The sequence below is a fragment of the Lagenorhynchus albirostris genome, chromosome 20 (genome assembly GCF_949774975.1).
Source record: "Lagenorhynchus albirostris chromosome 20, mLagAlb1.1, whole genome shotgun sequence".
Classification (NCBI taxonomy): Eukaryota; Metazoa; Chordata; class Mammalia; order Artiodactyla; family Delphinidae; genus Lagenorhynchus; species Lagenorhynchus albirostris.
This window is the reverse complement of record NC_083114.1, coordinates 39216880-39240328: the sequence shown is the minus strand read 5'-3', so window position 1 is coordinate 39240328 and position 23449 is coordinate 39216880. Positions and strand designations below refer to the sequence as shown.

At 57.7% G+C, this 23449-nt stretch overlaps 1 protein-coding gene across 9 annotated transcripts; it reads right to left on the bottom strand.

Moving 5' to 3' along the window:
- Window positions 1-703: 703 nt before the first annotated feature.
- Window positions 704-23389, bottom strand: STARD3 (StAR related lipid transfer domain containing 3). 9 transcript variants are annotated; one of them, XM_060134176.1, is made up of 15 exons: window positions 11494-11666; window positions 11002-11273; window positions 8015-8092; window positions 7553-7630; window positions 7376-7429; window positions 6860-6977; window positions 6568-6666; window positions 6295-6350; window positions 5835-5927; window positions 4046-4108; window positions 3789-3884; window positions 3328-3407; window positions 3121-3225; window positions 1899-1992; window positions 1229-1466 (listed from the first exon to the last, which is right to left on the bottom strand). In XM_060134176.1, exons 1-15 carry the CDS (start codon window positions 11516-11518, stop codon window positions 1362-1364), a joined length of 1416 nt encoding a protein of 471 aa, XP_059990159.1. In that variant the 5' UTR covers window positions 11519-11666; the 3' UTR covers window positions 1229-1361. The 9 variants fall into 9 exon arrangements, with proteins under 9 accessions (XP_059990156.1, XP_059990157.1, XP_059990151.1 ...); XM_060134174.1 differs by lacking the exon at window positions 1899-1992 and having other exon boundaries at window positions 705-1466; window positions 11494-11656; XM_060134175.1 differs by having other exon boundaries at window positions 7376-7630; window positions 11494-11670.
- Window positions 23390-23449: the final 60 nt, after the last annotated feature.

Genomic DNA, 23449 nt, shown 5'->3' with positions numbered 1-23449 from the left:
GCACCCACCTGGGGCAGAACTGCATCCTCTTGACTACTGAGCACTACACCTGATTCTTGGTATCTTTTAACCTTACAAAAGCTTTTATAAAGTAGGAAATGGAGGCTCAGAGAGGTAGATTTGCCCAGGGTCGCACACCTAGCCAGGACCAAGAGGAGACCCCGCCCCCACCCCTGGCTCTAAGCAAGTCAGCTCCTCCGGAAGCCTGAAGGCAGGGAGGGGGGAGGGCAGGTTTTCTGGTGGCCCCAGTGTGATGGGGCAGAGACGGGAGGTTAAGTGGAGCCCAGAGGCCCAGATCCCGGAGGTGCATCAGTGACCTGGAAGGCCAGGCCCCACGTCCAGGCTCCCCCCGGACCCCAGCCTTGGGACCCCAGTGGCAACCAAGGCCTGCTGTGGGTACTGCCAGGTCTCTCCCTACCTCCCTCCTCCCAATCCTGGGCTGGAGACCTTAACCTGACCTTCCCTCACCGGAGACCCAGAGACCCGGCAGGGAGGTGGGGAATTTTTCTCTGAGCAGTCATCTGCCCAGATGAACCATTCAAGAAAGTTGGGGGTGGTTCCAGGAACTGGGGCTCCACTGGCTCCATCCCGGCTCTGCGAGGCTCTGAGAGGGTGTGTCATGTGACGGCTGCGGCCTCCGGGCAGTGCTGCCCTTCTCTTCCCTCAAGAGGCCAGGCTGGAAGGACTGCTTTTTTTTTTTTTTTTTTTTTTTTTTGAGTTCATGTCTTTAATTGGCTCAAATTACAAAGGTCCCCAACGAGGCCCTGGGCGGGGCAGGGGGGGGGGAGGCAACCTGAAGAGAACCTGGGAGAGGCAGGCTCCCTGCCAGCACCCACCACTCCCACCTGCAACCTACACCCCCACAAGTGCAAGTGGAAAAAGGTCCCAGACCCTTTAAGTAATCCTAAAACACCGTGATGAGAGAGCAGGCGGAAGAAGGGGGTCCTGCGCCTTCACAATGGTGACAAGGCTGCCCTGACTTCTGTCCTGCCCAGGGTCCTCCCCAACCAAGTCCGAGGTTCCCATTCCAGACCCCGGCCTGGCCAGGTGGGGACAGCGGATCTCCTCTTCCAGGAGGCAGGGACGCCATGTAAACGTCGGCAGGATGGACCCCACTGGCCTCAGAGGCAGAGTCAGACGCTTGAGCTCTCGACCTGCCCACGGCCAGGGCTTCCAGGCACAGTGAAGCGCGTGGAGGGTGGCAGCTTGGGGCCGAGGGGCTGCTGTGGGAGGAAGCCCCTTCCTCCCCACTGTTTGAGGCCAGGTCCTCTGTGGGCAGCGGGAGGCCCAACCGGCCCCTCCTCTGGCTCTGGAGGCCGTGGCGACAGGACCCTGGCCCGCAGGGTGGTGAGGGGGCACGCTCATGCCCGTGCACCCAGCTCTCCGATGCGCTGCCGCAGATGAAAGGCAAATTCAAACATGGTGGCTGCGAGGCTCTGGTGGATAAGGTACCGGGGCAGGCGGCCCTGGGGGAGGCGAGAAGTTCCAGGAAGGCTTGCCCTGGGCAGGGGCTCCCCCTCAACAACTGGCTCCAGCAGGGGCTGCTCTGGGCCAGAACACAGGTGCAGCTCTGGAATGCAGCCTAGGCCGCCCTCCCCCCTCCCCCTCCCCCCTGGCAGGAAGAACATGCCGTGCCCCGGGTTTGGCGTGAGTCACACAGAAAGACCTGGGAGCCAGCCCCCCTTCCTGGGGTCCTCGGGAGTCAGAGGTAAAAAGGGGAGGCACAAGCCCGCCGGCAACTCAGGGTGAGAAGACCACCTGGACCCTGCCCCCAGTTTTAGAGTAAGAAAGGAGGCAGAGAGTAGGGGAGGCTCTGAGCAGAGCAGGGAGCGCCCAAGGTCACACAGCAGAGGCCCCTCCGCTCCACAGAACCTGCCTCGCAGCCCCGGCGCGCCCACCTTCAGATCTGCATTAAGGATCCAGATGAAGGTGCAGACTCCAGGGTTACTGGCTGACTTGAGCACAATGAAGCCCCCAGGACCATTCTCCCCCCTGAGGAGAGAGGCACCAGTGGGGGACCTTGGAACCAGGCAGAACCCCTGACTCCCCCCCCACCGCCCCATTCTTGGCCCACCCTGGACTGGGGTGGGAGAGGGAAGGGAGCTGCTGGTCCAGCAACCCCCTCGCTGCCTGAGCAGGGCCCAGGACAGGTGTCCCAGAGGCCACAGCATACAGCCCTCCACCCCCACCTGCCATGTGACGCTCGAATCCTCCTACAACCGCCTGCCGATGTTTGCATACCCCCAGTGGCAGGGAAGCCCCAGCTCACCGCCTTCCCAGCCCTCATCTAGTCGGTCCAGGGATTCTAGGTCTGCTCTAGTCCTGAGGAGGTGGGCTGGGCGGGCACTTCTCACCAGGGCCCAGCTCTGGGAGCGGTGCAGTGCCACTGGTCTCCAGGAGGGGGCGCCTTGTCAGGCGGCGTCAGGCCTGAGCTGTATGGTGCACATCCCATCTCCATTTAATTCGCCTACAGCTCCCCTGACTCCATATAAGGAAGCTGGCACCCAGAGGGGAAACGAGCTTGCCCATCACCCAGCAAGTCTGCGGTGGTGGCGAGACCAGAGCCCCAAGCTGACACTCAAAGAACAGTGCTCTCTGAGGAACCCCAGGACAGAAGGGGAAGAGTGGGGTATCTGGGAGGAGGTCACCTGCAGGTCTAGGATTAGACAGCAGGAGAATTGGAGGAGGCCCTGGAACAGGCAGCAGAGAGTAAGGCCTCTCCTTTGGAGGTACTTCCAAGCGCTGCAGGAGGAAGGCAAGGCCGCGGGGCAGGCAGAGGGGATGAAAGGGGCCTGAGTCTCCTCAGGCAGGAAGTTGATGGTTGAGAACACAGAGCCTCCTGCTCAGGTCCCCCAGACCAGTGCAACCTCATGGCTCCCAGTCCCCTTTCCCGGGCTGGTCCCTATTCATCCCCATTCACAGTCTATCCTGGAGCTGCCCTCCAGCCTGGTGGTGGGTCCAGCCTCCAGCAGATAAGCAGGATTAGGGGCAGCAGGACTGGGGACAGGAAGGCAGCCTCGGCAGGAGAAAGTGCCCAACTGTACACACCGACCCTGCCCTGTCCCCACAGCTACCAGGGGAGGGGCCAGCGCAGACGACCCCAGGCAAGGCTCAGCTCACCTGACATATTTGTGTGTCGGGGGCTTGGCGCAGTGGGTGGTGGCGATGCCCGATGACAGGTATCGGTCTCTGCGCCGCTCAATGCGTCGGACGTTCACGAAGTCCCTGGAGGGGGTAGGGTTAGGTCAGGGGGTGCCGAGAAGGTCCAGGCGGTCCAGCCAGGTCCAGGCGGCCTGGCTGAGAGGAGGGAGCTTGGGGGCCACTCACCTGGGGGAGACCACACCGCCCGCGGCCCCCGAAGACACATCGTAGGAGATGAGGGTGTTGTCTTCTACTCGCTGCAGGATCTGCGGGCGTCAGGGCAGACGTGAGGTGTATCCACCCCAGGAAAACCCCAGGGAAGGGTCCCAGCATCTCAGGAAAGCCCCAGGCCAGCCTGCTCTCCGCTCAGGTCCCTTAATTAAGAGCCATTCCCATTCATGGGCACTGGCTGGGCCAGGCGCTTTGAGCTTTTCCTCTTTCCATCTTCCCCACCCTCTCCAGGAGGCACTAGTACCACCATCCCCATTTTACAGATGGGGAAGCTGAGGCACAGGGCAGTCCAATGACATGACCTGGGTCCCCTGGGGGTCACTGGCCATGCTGGGGTACAACTGCGCCCTCATCTGCCATGTCGCTCTGCCTCTGCCCTGAGGGGTGACCAGGCCTGGCCCCCTGGCTCGGCTCACCTGGCAGGCTGTCACCGTCTTGTTCCACAGCACCATCCTCTCGGGCTGCAGGATCACCTCCTGGTACACCAGCTCCGCGGGGCAGGGCAGGAAGGTCTGGAGCAGGGCGGGCAGAGGGCTGGGTGGTGCCCTCTTGGGCACACCAGTCCTTCCCTCCTGGTTGGGAGAAACCTGCCGGAGGGTCCCCCTACCCCCGGGCTCTTTCCTCGAGTCCCAGGCAGAGCAGGAGGCGCCAGAACACCTCTTCCCTCACTCACCTTCAGGATGAAGGTCTTGCCATGAAAGGGAACCTCGATGGTGTACACAGTGTCCCCATATTCCTGTGGCAGGGACAGAAGGGTGGCAGGGAGGTGAGCATAGGGCAGAGGGGAGCCTGGGGGCAGGAATGGGTGACAGGCAGGGCAGGTTTTTAACAGCTCAGGGTAGAAAACTCCAGGAGTTTTGGGATATCTGAGCAGCCATTAAAGAACAGTGGTTCTGGGACCTCCCTGGTGGCACAGTGATTAAGAATCCGCCTGCCAATGCAGGGGACACGGGTTTGATCCCTGGTCCGGGAAGATCCCACATGCTGCAGAGCCACTAAGCCTGCGAGCCACAACTACTGAGCCCACACGTCACAACTATTGAAGCCCACATGCCCACACGCCTAGGGCCCATGCTCCACAACAAGAGAAGCCACCGCAATGAGAAGCCCATGCACTGCAACGAAGAGTAGCCCCCGCTCGCCGCAACTAGAGAGCCTGCGCGAAGTTATCTACAAAGACCCAACGCAGCCAAAAAATAAAAAAGTGGTTCTGCCTCCTTGCCTCCTTCACTGTTGGTGGGAATGTAAATTGGTGCAGCCACTATGGAAAACAGTATGGAGATTCCTCAGAAAACTAAAAGTAGAATTACCATACGATCCAGCAATCCCACTCCTGGGAATATACCTGGACAAAACTATAATTCAAAAAGAATTCAAAAAGTCCCTATGTTCATAGCAGCACTGTTCACAATAGTCAAGACATGGAAACAACCTAAATGTCCATCAACAGATGAATGGATATAGAAGATGTGGTACATATATACAATGGAATACTACTCGGCCATAAAAAAGAACGAAATAATGCCATTTGCAGCGACATGGATGCAACTAGAGATTATCATATAAGTGAAGTAAGTCAGAAAGAGAAAGACAAATACCATATGATATCACTTATACGTGGAATCTAAAATATGGCACAGATGAACCTATCTACAAAACAGAAACAGACTCACAGACATAGAGAACAGACTTGTGGTTGCCAAGGGGGGGAGGGGGAGGGAGAGGGATGGACGGGGAGTTTGGGGTTGGTAGATGCAAACTATTACATTTAGAATGGATAAACACCAAGGTCCTACTGTATAGCACAGGGAGCTATCTCCAATATCCTGAGATAAACCATAATGGAAAAGAATATAAAAAAAGGATGTGCATATGTGTATAACTGAGTCACCCTGCTGTACAGCAGAGATTAACACAACATTGTAAATCAACTACACTTCAATAAAAAAAAACAACAGTGGTTCCGACAAATGTTCTGCAATGAGGAGAGAAAGGCTTTTGATATCAAGTTTAAAGGCAGGAGCACAGCTGCGGCTGCAACCACGAAGGACCGTGTCTCCAGGCCGACAAGGGCTGCCAGAGGAACTGGCCAGAGAAAGGGATGACGATGTTTTCCCTCTGTTTTCCAAGCTCTCTGCCATCTTTTTAGATAATACTGTTTTGACCCTGAAACAAAACACCAGACACAGGGCCGAAGCCTGGCTTCCCCTTCAAAGCTGGAGCCGAGGGAGCAGAGCAGCAGGGGCAGGGGGGTGGGGGGCGGGAAGCAGGGAGAGGGGCGGTGGGAATGTCCAATGCAGCCCAACCAAGTGGCTGACCCCAGGGCTCAGCCCCCTCTCCTGGGGTTAGGAATATGGTTCCAACCCGTGCAATCTTTGGGCTTATTTCTCAGGCCTCAGAAAAGGGAGGGAAAACTCCCCACAGGAAAACCCTCAGGATCAGGTGGGAGACAGGTTTCTTACATTATTCTTCTCAAACTTCCAGTTCTCCTCCTGGGCCAAGATCTGGTCCACCACCGCCATAGCCTCCTTCCCCTGGAGGATGTACTCCCGTTCCTGGCCAGGGATGGGAGTCAGGAAGGGGTCAGCCTGGGGTCTGCACCCCACCTGCTCTTTCTGCACCGGGCTGGGTGGGAAGCCTGACTCAGCCAGATGTCCAGATGCCGGGTCTGGGCTGGTCTCCCGGGCCCTGCGGGCTTCCTGGGACCAGGTGCCGTGGCTGCGGTTGCTACCCCCAGGCCCCAGGCAGGAAGCAGACCAGTGGGCCTGACCGACAGTGGGGCACACACCCAGATGGACACGGACTGGCATTCAGGCTGCCGAAGGTCTACCCTCTGCTGGGAAGCCCCTGCCCACCTGGCTGAGCGCACCACTGGCCCCTCCTCCAGGGTGCCCACCCGGGGCGGGGTAGGCAGCCAGATACCTGGGCAGAGAAGCCTTTCTTCCCAACAACTTCTTCATCTGATTCATTGTCAGACCCTGCAGAAAACAAGCAGAGGACAATGGGAAGAGGCGGAGAGAGCGGGGCGGCGGGGGTCGGGGGGGGGTGTCGGGGTACAAGGGCAATGGTGTAGGGGTATGAAAGCGGGTGTGGCAGAGGGCTGCTCGCTTTCCCTGGGGAGCTGACACGAACAGAAAGAACAGACCCAGCCAACGCCCCTCCCCGAAGGCAGTTCTCCCACCCACCAGCCCGCACCTGCAAAGGATTCTGGGGGTGAATAGAACTGGCCCTCGGACAGGGCGCCGGAGAAGAGCAAGGGTCCTCGGGCGACAGCAGCCTGGGCAGCGAGATACCCTGGGGGAGCAGATGTGGGCAGCCATCGCCCCAGACCAAGGACAGTCAGCCTGGGGTCCCCCAGCCCAGGCTCACCCTAAGGCTCCTAGAGGCAGAGCTGGCAAGAGAGCTCAGAACTGGCTCTCAGGCCCGAAACTCTCCTCTCCTGGGTGGGGCCGACCCTCACTGCACCCCCTCACCCCCCAGCACTCACATCGCTCCTCCTCAGCCTCCTGAGGTAGGACTTTGAAGTCAAGGAACCAGGTCTCCAACCAGGCGAGGACGAAGGAGACGATAGGGAGCAAGTAGCCGAAGGCCCCTTTGCTGAGCAGCTGTGGAGGGAGGGGGCTGGGCTCCACGGCAGGGAGTCACCTCAAACCCAGAGCCCCACCCTGGGGCTACCAACTCTGGCCTATACCCCACTCCTGGTACCAGCTGTGGGGACCCTCTGGGGCACACGCCTTTGAGATGGATGGATTAATGGGTTCTGCAGCAGGATAAACTCAGGTTAGGCTAGAGGAGGAACTTTCCGTCCTTGGGGCTGCAGCAGGGCGAGTGCGGAAAGCCAGTGGAGATGACCCTTTAGAAATCTCAAAGGACAGGATTCCCCCTCACCCCAACCCCGACAACAGGGTCAGACACCCAAACTCAGAGGAGCGGCCCCTTCTTGGGAGAAGCCCACCCCTCAGGCCAGATGCCCACCAGACCAGCCAGACCCTGAGCCACTGACCTCAGAGAGGATGACCTTGACAATGAGGAATGCACTGGACACCAGCGTGGTGACCTGCCCAGGAGAGGGAAGGAGGAAGAGAGCGAACACAGAGGCTGGGGAGTGAGGCCTCCTCCATCCCATCTCTTGCGCCAGCCCCGCCAGGGCCTGAGAGCTGCCAGGAAAGTGGCATCTTACCGCAATCACCCACCAGTGCCGGAGCCGCAGCACAGCATAGCCCAGGAGCAGTCCGGAGAAGCGGAAGGCGGCCAGGACCTGGCGTGGGGGGCCGGGGAACCATCACGGGCAAGCCAATGGCCCTACCCCTGCTGAAGGCTGGCCTCCCCCTCCAGTCCTGCTGCCTGAGGCTCCCTCCACATGGTGCGCACACCCCAGGAGAGGATGGCCGAGGCCAAGTCAGCGTTTCTTTGGGGACGATCTGGATGTGACCTTCTTGGATAGGGGTCTCTCGTCTTCCCCTCCCACTTGGGGCTCTCTGAAGGTGGGGCCTCATGTAGGAACCCGTTTGAATACCGAGGGCTCCCTGAAGATAGGAGCAAGTCTCCCTGATCAGGTTAGGATGTGTGTTGCGAGAAGAGAATCCAGCGAAAGAGTCACGCTCCTATGCCCTCTGTCCCCAGGATCTCCAAGGCCACTCACCAAGATGTCAAAGAAGGAAGTTTTAAAGCTGTAGTGGATGATCTCCTGCTCCAGGTTCTTCTGGATGCCTGTGTTGGTCTGAAGAGAGAGATGTGGACAGCTCTGCAAGCGGCACCAAGTCCCCAGGGCTGCCCCTTGTTCTCCCAGAGGGGGAGGGGGCGGGAGGGGGAGAGAGTAGAACCAGGAGGAGAGGCTGTGAATGCTCAGCTACCACCCAAGAAGCCCCTGAGGCAGCAGGGGAGCCCAGCCAGGGACCTGAGACCCCAGCACTATTACTGTTTCTCTAAGGATCCAGGCAGCCCAGCCAGGCGGGGCTAAGCTGAGGCTCAGACACTTGCGGGCACGCTGCCCGGGAAGAGGCAGGCCTGGAGGGCTCGGGGCTGTGCAGGGGAGGCGATGAGCCGCACGCAGGCAGGCGGCGCTGGCACACAGGGTGCTGGGAGCGCGCCTCTCACATAATTTCATCTCCCTCCCACCACTGCGGTGCTCTATCTTCCCAGCCAAGCATCCATCTGGGGTGATGGGGGCCAGGGGTGGGCAGTGGTGTCAGACGGAGCCCCAGGTGGCAAATCAATTGATTAGGTTTGTGCTTAATGGGCAAAATCCATCATGCTGCTAGAGGGGATGGCATTCAGAGCGAGCAGACTGGTCCTTGCCCCTGCCCTCGCCACCCACACATTTTCAACGGGACCCCTGAGACCCTGGCTGGGGAGTGAGGGGTCTGGATGGACACTGAGAGCTAGAGCAGCCTGAGGCTTCAGGAGGAATGGGGTGGCAGGCTTACGCCTCTGCAGGTGGGGCGCCAGCCCCCGGAGAAGGGGGGCACAAGGGGACTCTCAGGAATGGGGCCTGGGAGCCCTGAAGGGGAAGAGCCTTCACACCTAGACCGGGGCTTCTGATCTCCGGCAGATGATATGAACTGGGGCAGTGGGGCTTGAGGGGGCTTGTTAAAGATACAGATGTTCAGACACTGGGTCTGAATCTCAGGCTGAGCTGAGCATCTAGAATGGTTATAAAACTCCCGGGTGATTCTGATGCTCGGGGCAGGAGCCAGCAATGTGGACAGCCCCTCACTGAACTTCGAGCCCCGGCACATCCCCACTGAATGCCTCAACCTCAAGACCGCTCTGAGCCCCGTGGAGTCTGACGCCTCGCTGCCCCTGGTCTGACACCGCACCCCGCCCCAGCTCGGTCCACCTCTTCCTCCTGACTGCTCCCTCTTGGGCTCCACGGCCCCTCCCACCCCTAACAGCCCCTGTCCCTCAAGCTCTGTCTTCCACCGTTTTTCTCTTTACAGAGAACTCTCCCTCTGCCTGGGTACCCGCCTGCCCACTGCATGAGGACCCAGGACAGTGGAGTTCCAGCCCCTGCTTTGCCAGGGGCTACAAGACTTTGGCACAGGTCTTATAACCCGGCCAGGGTCGTTGCATCCACTGGGCAACACACAGTCTGTTAGAAAATTTAAAAAATATATGCTCCAAAATATGAAAATAAGATGACAGAACTGAAAATTAATAAAATTTCAATTAAGTGTCTACTGAGTGAAACATTATGTTGATTCTATGAACTATTAAATCCAGCACTCTGAAATTTTTCATCACATTTGAAAACAATTTGGAGGTTAGATTTTCGCACTTTGCAAGAATTCCCAAGTCTGCAAGATGACTGCTAAGCTATTACAGCCAATACAGCCAGAGAGTTTCAAAAGTAAAATTATCAAAAATTTTTTTCAGCTCTTTTCTGGCAAGTAAATATATATACTGAATGAAGGATGTGGGTGAATTTTAGTGCCTGCTTTGAGATGCTGCACGGGACCTTCAAAAGCAAGAATGTCTAAGACCTCGGAAGCTCTTCAAGCGGCCCTGAACCTTGCTGGGCCTCAGCTCTCTCATCGGTAAGATGGTCCCAAAGGCCCCGTGGCTGTGGCTCCTCGCTGAAGGTGCCAGCTCATCCCTGTGCACAAAGGACAGTCACCCTCAGAGCCCTGCCTTGCTTTCCAGCTCAACACGCCTGCAATCAAACTTACCCTCTTCACCCCTAAACCAGCCCCTTCTCCAAATTCATTTCTAGCACCAGTCATTCTCCTGACACCTGAGCTTGCGATCTGGAGGAAGGGCACCTGCCATGCAGAACTCTGACCCACTTTGCACAAGGAGAACAGGGGGTCTCAAAGAGGCTGAGTCCCTTGCTGAGGTCACACAGTTACTACAGAGGAGAAGCTGGCACGGGACCAAGCCTGGGATGCCCTGTTCCACAGCTCCTGCCTCTATATCAGGTCTTGCTCTGCCCTGTTAGCACCAGGGGATTAGGTCCCACCACCAGCTGGCCAAGCACTGCACAGGGGGAGAAGGGGGCAGACCCTGCCCCGACAGGCAGCTCCGCCTCCAGACTGCTAGGTGGCATCTCACCAAACCCAAGAGGCCAAACTGGGGGGCACTGGAAGAATGCCCCAAGTGGGGAAGGAGGGCTGGGTGCCACGGGGAACTGGGAGTTTTTACTGGTTGCTCCCCACTGTACCCTCTGCTTTTAGCACAGTATCTGGGACACAGCAGGGGCTCAAAAATGTTTGTTGAATGAATGAATGAATGAATTGAGCCAGAGTAATGTAGAGCAGAAAGAAGACAAAGCTTTCAACAGCTCAACCAGAGTCCTCTGGGCTCCCTCCTCAAGAGTGTCCGCTAGGGGGCAGTATGGAGCAGAGGTCAAGACTGCGAGCTCTGGAGCCAGAGAGTCTGGGTTCAAACCCTGCCGCCTTCACATACTTGCTGAGAGACTTCAGATAAACGACTCAGCCTCTCTGAGTTTCTTTCTCTGGAAGATGAGAACAGCTATTCTTATCATCTCATTCTTCCTTTTACCTGGAAATCAACAGTCCCCCCCCCCGCCCCCTGCCGCCGGAGGCAACCCTCCCATACCGCAGATGGAATAACTGAGGCCCAGGCAACCCCCACAGTGCGGCCTGTGCCTCCAGCCTTGCCCCCACTCACGTTCAGCTCAATGATCCAGAGCAGGGAGATGAAAAGCAGGTCGAAGGTGACAAAGAGGCAGAAGGTGCGGCGGACGTCGGAGATGGACCGGCGCTTCTCGCGAGGCGGCGGGAGGAAACGCGAGGAGAGGCTCTGGCTGTGGGACAACGACGAGCCGAGGGAGGCCACGGCTGGCAGGCTGCGCTCCAGGTCACGGGCCGGCTCCCCAGACAGCTTGCTCATCCTGGCGGCCCCCACCTCCAGGCAGAGAGGGCCGGGCCTCAGCGGCACGGCTGCGGGAAGACAGGGCGGCTGGCTCAGGTCCTGCATGTCAGGGTCCTGGAGGTCCTGGTCACCTCCCTCATCCCTTCCCACGCAGCCCCCGGGGACCCCGTTTGCTCCCAAACACATCTGCCCCTCAGCCCCAGCCTAGCCCGGTGGCCCAGGGCCCTCTGCCTAATTTCCCAGTGTGGCCGGCCGTTCAGGCTGGAGGGGTCTGAGTGTCCCTCTCACTCTGTCGCGCTTCTACACCCGCCATCCCCGGCAAAGTCTTGCAGCCCCACGGTCAGCCCTGGAGGCCTCTGGGATCCTCCCCGATGTCTGGGGGCACAGCCTGCTCCTGCCAAGCGCTGCCCTGTGGTTCAGCCTCTGGGCCTGCCCCCACCCCCAGGAGAAGTCAGTCCCAAGCTCTGTTCTTTGTTTTCCAAGCACAAAGCCACATTCCCTCCCAGCAGCCAGCCCTACCCTCCCACCCCCTAATCCATGGCGACTGGGAGGGACTTCCTAGAGCAGAGTGCTCTGCGCTGGGGGCGGGATGGCGGGATGACATCTTCATCTCCAGCTATGTCCCCATCACTGCCACCTCAGGCCCACCCAGCACGGCTCTCTCCCAGCGCTCCAACTTGCTCCTAATGGGCGCGTCTCCAGGCTTCCTCTCCCCACCCCGCAGCAACCACCTCTCCACACAACAGCCAGAGAAAGCTTTTCAGAACATGAATCAGGTCCTGCCGTTCCCCACTTACAGCCCTTCAAGGGCGCCCCCCGGGTCTGAGGATAACAGCACCCTCCTCGTGATGCCCTCGCAGGGCGTGGCTCTGCCTGGCTCCTCGCACCACTCCTCGCACAAGGCACGGGCCCCGTCTCACTATGACGGCCACCCGGGCCTTCTAGGTCCCTACACGTGGCAGCCCGGTCCTGCCTCGGGGGCCTTAGACCTAGCTCTCCGGGCTGGGTGGAATGTTCTCCCCAGTCCTTTCAACAGGCAGCTCCAAAGCCCTCTCCTCAGAGCCTCCCACCCTCCTGTCCCCAGTCCCAGTTAATTTACGGGGCTTTACCTTCTTCAGTGAACTCTCACCATCTGAAACCATCTTACTGATTGTTCTGCAAACGCCACGGTGCAGGCCTTTATCTGACTTGGTCCCTGCTGTCTCCTAGGACCTAGCACAATGGTGAATAAATGGATGACCCAGAGGGTCTCCTGGCCCTCAGCTCCATGCTACATGGTAGAGAGGACCAGGGCAAACCCAGCCACTACCCATGGCTCGCCCAGAGCTCCAGTGCCCACAGAACACTGCGCCCATGGCCGTGTTTCATGCCCACACAGGGCAGGATGGTTCCTCCTATTCTTCAGATAAGACAGCCAAGGTTCCGAAAGGGTGAATGGATTTACCCATCCCTTACCTGCCTGTGCAATCACGAGGCTGAAATCCTCATGAACCCTAGAGACAAAAGGGGCCCTGGAGCACCCCCTCCCTGCCGTGCAGGACCCAGGCCTAAGGTCTCTGCTCTACCAGTTTGCTGGCGGGGGCCCTCAGAGGCCCTGTCCCCTGCGCGGGGGGAGGAAAGGTTTAGTCTAGAGACAGAGAAGAGCTGATGCAGTGTAGTGGGGCCTGAGTTTCTGGGAGCCCATCAAGGGTCTCCGTGAGTGTTCTCACACGCCAGCACCAGGGGGCAGGTTTGGGGGCCAGTGGAAGGGGAGCCCTAGATCTTTGTGCTTGATCCTGGGAAGGCAAGATCTAACCAGTCTCCCCTCCAGATTCACTGTCCCCTCCATACGTTTGCTATGTCTGCTACCTTCCACACCCCACTCCATCTACTAAGTCCAAAACAAGCCCCCCGTATGTGGCCAGCAGGGGTTCCGAGCAAGCCGGATCGCCCATCCCTCTGCCTCTGCGCCAGTGGACACAGAGCTGACTGTTCTCAGCAGAGGCACCAGCCCAAGGCCATCCCCCCACTACCACACTCTTGGGGTCCCTGTGACAAGCTCACCTGGAGGGTATTGAAGGAAGGCTGGGCCCAGCTCTGGAAGGCGGCAGTCAGAGGAGGGGATGTGACAGGCCGCAGGCAATGGGACCCCCCAACGTCCATCAGCTGGATCCGGTGCCAGACGGCACGCTCAGCGCATCCCTCACTGAGACAGGGCCGCAGCCCCAGGGCAGGTGACATTCGCTTGTCTCTAATAGCCCTCTTGTCTCCTGCCAGACCTGTCTCCATCTCTCCTCCCCCTTTCTGTCTCTCTCACAAGCTACCTCTCTACCTTTCTTTAGAAGTGTCTCTGTACCCTCTCCCACGTCCATCTTTATTTCGCCCCCTCTCTGGTTCTTCCTCTCCATCTCTCTCCCATCTGTGAGTCTCTCTCCACCCCCATCGGATCAGTCTCTCTCATGTTTCCCTCTCTCTCCTCTTTTCTACCTGCCTTCCCCCTCTCCCTCTTCCCTATCTCATGGCAGGGCGCTGTGACTTCCCCACTCCGTCTGCTCCAGGGTCTGTCTGTCTTTCCCCCTGGCTTTCCCCTTCCTTTCTGGGGACAGGACTTGGGTGGCAACAGCTTGGGTGTGAGACACACTCAGAGTGGCAATAGCACTGACACTCACACACCTAGATATCCCTGTGGAAGCGAGAGACAGACAGGGGCTGAGAGCAGAGGTGTTGGGGGAGCCCGGGTGAGCTGTGGACAAAGGGATGTGAGGGAGCCAACCCCGGGAGCTCTGAAGCAGGGGTGGGGGCGCCTGGCCAAGAGGCAGAGAGAGAAGGGTTCTACATTACCCTCCCCCAGGAAAGAAACTCCGGGTCCAAATAAGCAAGAGCTGGTAGGGTAGAATGGGCACTGGTCAGGAGTTAAGACCTGAGCCCCAGTTTGAGGGCAGCCACTAACCCTGAATAACTTTGGGCAAGTCCTTCTTAGCAAACCTCCGTTTCTCTATGTGGGAAAAAGGTCCATGGTTTAACTTAAAACGAAACAGCAACAAGAAAACCTTACTTAGAATCTCAATGTACGGGAATTCCCTGGTGGTCCAGTGGTTAGGACTCTGTGCTTTCACTGCCGAGGGCCTGGGTTCACTCCCTGGGTGCAGCCAAAAAAAAGAACCTCAACACAGAAAACAGATAAAAGCAGGACTGTGTGGGTCCTGCCACAAGACGCGGCCACAGAGGGCCCCACCGGTCAGCCTCTCCTCAGACTCCATCCATGGTCACCTCTGAGGCGCCTCCTTGGGTGTGGTTTGAAAATAACTCATTCAGACGACTTCAAAAGGCTTTTGAGCTCCCTCCGACCACCTGCCAGTCTAAGAGGTGAAAGCCACCTTGGCCTGGAACTGCCCTGACCCTGGAGGATGGAAGGTGGCCGCTGCCGGCAGAGCAGCTTGGCCTGGCCTCCGTCGGGAGTGGAGCAGCACGTGTGGCATGAAGGAGTCCGCCTGGGCTGCCTGCAGACTTGACCCTTGATGTGTTTGCGGAAGCTGAGCGGCTGAGGCTTGGGGAGGGTGGCGGGGAGGGAGGGGAAACTGGAGGTTTTATCATCCTGGGTCTGAAGGGAAAGAGGCGTGGGGAGGAGTGGGCAAGGCAGGTCTCTGGGCCCAGGGAAAGCTCAGCGGGCAAAGGAGAGGGGTGGGCCCTCACGCCCCCGCCCAGGCCTTCTCTTACTCGCCCCAGGAAACACTAGCCCGAGCGCAGCAGGAGCTTTGGGTGGGGCCCGACTCAGCGGACAGCAGCAGGCAGCTGTACTGTGCAAAGAGGACTGGACTCTGCGGCCAGGGCTCAAGTCTCAGTCTGCCCTCACCAGCCGTGCGAGCCGGGGCAAAGGGAACCATTCTGAGACTCGGTTTCTTCAGCTGCATTAAGTAAAGGGGACGCTAATATACTTAATGCCATAGACCTGTCCACCTGAAAATGGCTGAAACGGTAAATGTGACGCTGTGTATGCTTTACCACGATAACAAAGGCAGCAATGATTGCTACCGCCTCAGGCTGGCATTTACGTATGGGTCGGGAGAAGGATGGCACGTGCTTGGATGGAACCAGCAACTGGCAAGGCCGTCCAGGTGAGAGGGAGATTAAGTGGGGTGCGGGAGGGGGTGGGGCTTACACCACAGTAGTAAAGTCACCCCCAAAGGCCTGAGTTCAAATGTGAGCTCCACAGTTCACCCGCCTGGTGACCCAGAGCAAGCTGTCCAAGCCTTCAGCCCAGGTTCCCTCACCTTGTGCACTAAGGGCCCAGCTACTGCAGCTCCAGGCAAATGTGTCTCCCCAGGGAGGGGCTGCGGCGGGAGGTGGGGGGCTGCCCTGGCTCCCGGCACAGGCTCTGGAGCGTGGGGCCTGGGACTGATCTCTGATACTACCCCTTCCCACTGGTGCCTGCTCCCCCCACCCCCGCCTCCCCCAGGGTCCAATCTCCACGGTTCTTAGGTGGCAGGGGCACAGACAGGGTCCTTCCCAGGCCTCAGTCACACCCGAGGCCAGAAGCTCCGGCCGGCGTTTCCTGGCCAAGGCAAGTCTGCAATGTGAGCGATGTCCCTCCCTCACTCAGCAAGCCTCCTAGGCTGCACCTGGAAACGGGGGAGACCTGTACTGAGCCTGGGCCACCTGGCGGATCACAGGAGACAGCGGTGCGTGGGGAGCGCGGCACCACAGAGTCAGCGTGCCATAGGTGTCAACCACGGCCACCAGGCCACCACGGCTCCCTCTGAGGTCCTCTCACCCTCTCCTCTGCCCAGCTTCCCACAGAGGGCTGGGCCGAGCCACGCAAGTTCTAGCTAGTGTTCCCTCCACCAGCTGCGCTCTGTGACCCCGAGGGGACGGAACAAGTCTCATCCACATCCAGAAATGATTCTCACTTCGGAGCAGTGCGGCTCCTCCAAACCCTCTCCCCAGGCTGAGGGGACAGGAGACACGGGCTCAAAACACATCCCCCACGCTGCACTGCTCAGGAAATGCTGGCACTAGCCACGGGGGCTTCCCTGACGGGTCCCTAACTCAGCACAAATCAGGAGGAATCGGTGAAGCCAAGAAAGGACTGGATGTCAAGCCAGGAGAAGATTCAAAGCCTGGATTCCCACCTTACTAGTCATTGAACCTCTCTGTGCCTCAGTTTTCTCCCTGTAAAATGGGGGTAACAGTAGTACCTACTTCTTGGAGGTATTATAAGGACTAAGCGACTTATTACACATAATGGCCCCGAACAGTCCCTGACGCAGAGCGATCGCTGCAGAACGGTGAGCTAACATGACACCCCTGCCTCTTTGGCGGAAACACGGCCTCGAGCTCTGACTGCCTCTGGGGGACGGCTTCAGGCCAGGGCTGGGGTTGCTCTGGACCAAGCCCCTGTTAATGCCCAGGTTAATGGAGAATCCACAGCGGGGCAGGAGGCAGAGGCTCCGCGTGCAGAAGAGGTCGGCCTTGGCCTGTGTTCTGCTGCTGGCCGGTCTGGGTGGAAGCTGGCTCGGGGACGGAGGACAGCAGACCGAACAGGCCTGCAGACCATCCACTAGAAACAAATCTGGGCTGGCAGTGGCCCACGCTGGCCCCCTGCAGACATCCTCTCCTTTACTCACTGCACCCGCTACCAGGAGCTATGGAGATGAGAAGACTGAAGCTCAGAGAGGCCTGCCTACAGCCCCCCAGCGTGGATGCAGCAGAGCTGACCCCAGGGACACGTGGGCTTCCCTCAGTGCTGGGCTGGGACCCGGTGAACCCAAACGTGGCTGCCTCCAGAGCCTGTGCTGGCTGGGGAGCGAGCTGTCAAAAGACCCCAAAGAGCTTAACAGCCATCCAGGCAGGGCCTGTGGAGAGCCCAGTGCCCTCCGCTCCACATCTGAACGATCAACAAATCCTTCAAAATCCAGCCAGTAGCTGCCACTGCTCACCACTACCATCACCTGCCCGAGCCACATCTCTCACCTGCTACAGCTTCCTGACCGCCTCCTGTCCTCGTCCCAAGTCTATTCTCAACGCAGCAGTCAGAGGGATCCCAGTAAAAGTCAGACCACACCTCCCAATGCCCCAAACCTCCAAGAGCTTCCAGCTGCCCCAGAGTAAAGGCCCAAGTCCCCACCCTGGCCTGTAAGCCTCCTCTTCCCCTGGCCTCCTCCCCTGGAACCCTCTGCTCCAGCCACACCAGTCCCTCACTGTTCCCTGGACACATCAAGCATGTTCCCAGCCCTGGACGCTTGTTCCTGCTGTCCTGTCTGTTCCTCCCCTAGGTCTCTGTAATGTCCCCTCCCTCCATTCTGGTCCCTTTGGAGAGGCCTTCCCTGGACACCCTATTTAGCCCCAACCTCCACTCCCTTCCCCTGCTTTATTCGTCTTCACAGCACACATCACCCCAGACATATTATATGTTTGCTGGGCTGTTTCCTGCCTGCCTTCTTCCACTGGAACAGGGACTCCCATGCTCTGCTCACTGCCGCGTGCCCAGTTCCCAGAACAGTACCAGGCTCACCTGGTAAATATTCACGAAATGCGCTGAACGACTACTTCCACCCTCTCCTGCAGCATCACATGCACAGGTGTACGTTCACACCCAGCCCTGGAGGAGCGGCCCCACCTGTCCAGCCTCTCCTGGAGCTGGACTCCACCCTCTCTTGGTGTTTCGCGCTGCCCAGAGCCCCGGCACCTCCACTACCAACGGGCAAGGGGGACTGGTTTACTGGGCACCCTCAGGCAGGGCGGCAGCTCCCCTCTTCCCTGAGCCCCAATTCACAGAGAGAAGACCGGGTGAGGAGCTAAATCCCTCAGATAGCAAAAGGGTCCCCGGCACTCTTCTCTTGCTATGGGGTTGATACCCCTCCTCCAATACTGTCCAGATCACTGGCTGCTCCCAGGACACACCATGGCCAGCTGGTCTCCCTTCTGTGCCTCCAGTGCCTCTGTTTCCCCATTTTGGAATGACCTCTGGCCCCTGGGGGGAGCTCCAACTCTTCAGAGACCAGTTCACAAGGCACCTCCTGGGCAAACCTCACCCTCAGCCTCAGGATTCCCCAAGCCCAGGTCTCGGGACTCTGCCTCAGCACTTCCTTCCCAACACGCTAGACCTGAGCCTCAAAGTCCTCTCTCCTTAAGCCCCTGAGGCCCAGTGTCTGGCCATACATGGCACATATCTAGTAGGTTCACTGGGCTGTGGATCTGTAATGCCTACCCTGGAACAAGGGAAAGGGTGTGGGTTTGGGGGTTGGTCAGCAGACCTGGAGTTGAAAGCCCAAGGCCGTTCTTTATTAGGCTGCGTGCCCTTGACCGAATCACTGAGTCTCTCACCTGTAAAATGGGGATGGTAGAGTGCTCACTTCACAGAACTATTGAAAGGATTAGAAATAACACCTGCAAAGTGCCTGTGTTTAAATAACAGTAGCTATTACTAATATTAGGGGCCACAGTGTTAGAGGCAGGGCCCTGGGCCGGGCATGTGTAGCATGGCACTCTGCCCAAACTGAGGGTCCATCAGTACTGCTAGGTGGTAGGATGGGCCCTGACCTCAGGGAGCTGCTCGCCCAGGATGGTACACATTAGGCTCTCCTGTAGTTCAGGGCTCAGTGGCCCATGCCATCAGCCTCGACAAAGTTGGCTTACTGGCACCTACTCTGCCCCACCCAGAGGACTTGGGAAGATCCCTGGAGAGGTAGGAATTTAAGGAGAGGAGGACACGGCAGCAGTGACAAATAAGATATCAAAGCCCAAGCCAGGCTCTGCTTCTCCCTTCCTTTTGGGGAAGTGGAGAGGGTACAGTGAAGCCAAGAAACCATACTGATCACTGTACACTCCCTACCCCTCCCCAGCCCAGAAGGCTCTGACGGTACCGTGTATTGGAAAATCCTAACAAACTGAGATCTACTCAGCCCTTCAGTTCCCTCTACATGCCAGGCCCTGTTAATGTTGGAGATGCCCACTGCTCTGTGATTCTCTGACCCCTGGCCTACTCAAGGGCTGGTGAGTCAGGCCCCACACGACCCCTTGGTGCTGTTGGATACAAATGGGGGCTAATGAGGTCAAGTTCTCAAGGTCAGTCTGGAAACAGCCTGTCATCTTCCAGGGCGATCTCAGTCCTATCAGCCTACTTGAGGGAAGGGCTCTGCAGGGGTGGGGGTGATTCAGCACAGACTCCTCCCAGCACCAGCTCTGACCAGACAAAAGCCAGGATCAGCCTCTTCCCAGGCAGGAAAAGTTCAGAGGGACACACAACGGCCGGATGGGATGCCTTCCTTGTCGGTTATCCCGCTGATGTGGCAGCTGCCCCTTTGAGGGCTGGGAGTCCGAGGCAGTTTCTGGGAGACAGCTGTGGACCTGGAGTCAGAGGATGGTTCCTTAAGTTCCTGCTGAGACACCTCCCAAGTCTCAGCTTCCTTGTCTGTAAAATGGGGCCAACCATCTCTACCGTTCAGTGCAATAAGTGTGAGCTGTCAAACGTACAGGATTTTTGGTCTCACCCACGCCCCCCTCCTCCAAACAAGTCTAGGTGTGGGAGAGCTCAGTTTACCGCAGCACGAGAACTGAGAGCGTACAGGGTGCCAGACGCTGTGCTGCTCCCTGGGGATATTCAGGGGCTCCGGGTCTGCTGAGGGAGGCTGACAGATAAATGTACAGTGCCATGCTGTGATCAGCACTTTCAGGGAGGAACGAACAAAGGACTGTGGGCTCCCAGAGAAGGGAGCATCTGACCCAGGCTAGAGTGGGTGAGGTCAGGAAAGCCACAGGGAGGAGAAGCCATTTGCCTCGGGCCTCCACATCTACCAGCTGGACGCAAGGAAGATGGGCATTCCAGGCACTAACAAAAGCCCAGATTCAGGTTTAAAGCACAGGCCCAGCCCACAGGAGTGCATGCTGACCTTACCCCAGGGACCTGTCCCCAAACACGGGTACCAGGCCTCCAGACCTCCCCAGGGCATGGTCCCTGCAGGGCACACTTCATGGCCAGGTGAGGGAAAGAATTCCCAGCCTTGGCAGCGGAGCCTGCCTCTGCCCTCCTGCCCACCTCAGCCCCCTCCCCTGCAAGCGCTCTCTATTCAGAGGACCCAGCTCTCCATTCTCTGAGCCCACCCTGGTCTCTACCTCCTTCTGGTAAACTCATTTTCTCGCTCTAAGGCCCCTCACTAATTGTCAGCTCCTCTGGAAAGCCATCCGTGGCCTTTTTCTTGCTTGGGTTCCCAGAGCTCTGTGTACATTTCTCTAGAATTAATGCTTGCCATGTAACATTTATTCATTTCCAGATTCATTTCTTGAGCAGAAATGACAAAGAGTCATTGAGAAATGACAAAGAGTCATATTCATTGACAAAGAGTCAGGCTTTGGGGCTCTGGGACAGAATGAGAAGCCAGGTCAACTGTCCTCAAGCACTTTATAAAATTAAAAGTTATAGGCTTCCCTGGTGGCGCAGTGGTTGAGAGTCCGCCTGCCGATGCAGGGGACACGGGTTCATGCCCTGGTCCGGGAAGATCCCATATGCTGCGGAGCGGCTGGGCCCGTGAGCCATGGCCGCCGAGCCTGTGCGTCCAGAGCCTGTGCTCCGCAATGGGAGAGGCCACAACAGTGAGAGGCTCGCGTACCGCAAAAAAAAAAAAAAAAAGTTATACCCATTGGGACTTCCCTGGTGGCACAGTGGTTAAAACTCCACGCTCCCAAGGCAGGGGGCCGGAGTTCGATCCCTGGTCAGGGAACTAGATCCCACATGCATGCTGCACCTAGGAGTTCGCATGCTGCAACTAAGGAACCCACCTCCCACAACTAAGACGGGGCCCAACCAAATAAAATAAATAAATAAAATATTTTAAAAAGTTATACCCACTGTTCTATATTATTCTTATGTAAAGAGTAATAGCTGGGCTTCCGTGGTGGCGCAGTGGTTGAGAGTCCGCCTGCCGATGCAGGGGACGCAGGTTCGCGCCCTGGCCCGGGAAGATCCCACTATGCCGTGGAGCAGCTGGGCCCGTGAGCCGTGGCCGCTGAGCCTGCGCGTCCGGAGCCTGTGCTCCACAACGGGAGAGGCCACAACAGTGAGGGGCCCACGTACCGCAAAAAAAAAAAAAAAGAGTAATAGCTAACATTTATTGAGCACTCATGTGCTCACTGTTTTAAGCCCTAAACATACACTATTTCATTTAATACTCACAATAACTGTCAGGTAGGCACATGACTATCTCCATTTGACAAATGAGGAAACCGAGGCAGTGACTTCATCAAGATCACAAAACAGTATAAGAACGCAGGAAGTCTGATTCAGGAGTCTGTGTTGTCAATCATCATGCTATTACGGACAGGTGCTGCAGGGACTCGGGGCAATATTTAGCCTTGGGGGTGGTGGGGGGAAGGTGGTCCAGAGATGATGCTGCCTGAGCAGAGCACTGAAGGACAAGCAGAAGGTAGCCCAGCAGGTAAGAGGAGAAGGGGCTTTCAGGCAATGGGGCTGGAGCATGCAAAGGCATGGAGACACAAAAGGTGTGGACAAGCGCATCCTGCAATGCCATATTATTGGACCTTAGGGTACACACAGGGTAGGGAAGAGGTAAGGTCATTGAGAGCTCTGTAAATTGTGCTAAAGATTCAGTCTTTCCCATAGGCAATGGGAAACCATCAAAGGGTTTTAAGCAAGGAAGTGACATTATGAGATGTGTTTCTAAAGGATCATAAGAGGCACTTCCTTGTGGCGCAGTGGTTGAGAATTCGCCTGCCAATGCAGGGGACACGGGTTTGATCCCTGATCCGGGAAGATCCCACATACTGCGGAGGAGCTGAGCCGGTGCACCACAACTACTAGGCCTGCGCTCTAGAGCCTGTGCACCGCAACAAGAGAAGCCACGGCAATGCGAAGCCCTCGTACCGCAACAAAGAGTAGCCCCCACTCACTGCAACTAGAGAAGGCCCGCGTGCAGCAACAAAGACCCAATGCAGCCATAAATTAATTAATTTAAAAAAATAAAAGGATCACAAGAGTTACAGTTTGGAGGCTGGGTTGCAGGCAGCCATGACTGGAAGTTGCTGGGAAGTCACTGCAGTCATCCTGGTGAGAAACACATCAACAAGGGTGGTAACAAAAGAGAGGCACAGGATCAGGTGTGAAGCATGTTCAGGTCACCTCTTAGATATGGGAATTGAGAAGGAAGAGGAAGTATAATTCTCAGGTTTCTGGCTGGGATGAGGTGGTAGAGAAAGAATGAAGCTGCAGGGGAGAAGGCAGCAGTTCAAGTTCAGACGAAGTGAGTGGCAGCTGGAGTGGAGCTGTACAACTGGTAGCTGGATGGCCAAGTCTGAGGCTCCAGGGAGGGGCACTCCGCTGAAGATGTACATCTGGGCGCGTTTCGGGTATTTAGGTGGTGTAAAGCTGAAGCCATGAGAGTTGACGAGACCACCCAGATTCAGTGTACAGAGTAAGGGACTGGGCGAGAGAGGAGAATGTGAAACGGTATTTCGACAGTCAGAGAAGTAGGAAGAAAATAAGGGGATGCTGACGCGGAGGAAGCCAAAAAAGGCGGAGAGAGGCACGTATCAACTACTTCGATTACGAGTTAGTATGCACCTCTAAGAACTCAAGAAAGATACTAAAGGGCCCTTCTGATGCCAATTAGGAAGTCATTCACTGCCATTTCCAAAGGAAGTTGAGGGAGACCGGATGACAGTGAGACGCAGACCTACAGTAACTTGTAGATATATTCCTCCTCATTCTCAGGCCCTGACCCCTCCCCATATCCAACTCCTGCCCTTTAATACCCTGATACCGCCCCCTAGCTTCTCCGCTCACAAAGAAGAGATAGGCTTTGGAGGCCGATCCGGGACGCCCTTCCCGGGCTCTCTCGAGTGGGCGGGGCCGCGGACGGTCGACGCCCGAGACCCTCGAACCCGGCGCGGGGTGGAGCAAGGCCAAGCAGAGGAAGGGGGCGGAACCTGGGGCGCAGGGGGTGTGGGAAGGGTCGGACGGAACTATGAACGGACACCGGCTAGAGAGGCGGGATCTGCTGGCAAGACGTAGCCCTCGTACCACCACCCGGTCCCACTGACCTCTCGCGGACCCACCTGCTCCATGTCAGCCACGGCCCCAGTTCTTCTTAGCCCCAGCCGCAGCCGGTCTCCGCGGCCCCAGCAGCGCCTCGGAGAGGAAGGGGATCTCCCGGCGGCGCCACTTCCGCCACTGAGTCCGCCCCCGAGAGCGAACGTGCGTAGGACTGCAGCCACGCCCCCAAGCCCTCGGGCCCCACCCCCAAGGGGCGGAAGT

Coding starts and splice junctions, on each gene's coding strand:
- STARD3 (XM_060134167.1), bottom strand. CDS start 11,518: ATGGCGGGTGTAGAAGCGCGACAGA. Junction 6,667..6,859: donor GGAGGCTGAGGAGGAGCGAT/GTGAGTGCTGGG, acceptor CTGCTCCCCCAG/GGTATCTCGCTGCCCAGGCT. Junction 3,408..3,788: donor AGACGGTGACAGCCTGCCAG/GTGAGCCGAGCC, acceptor TGACGCCCGCAG/ATCCTGCAGCGAGTAGAAGA.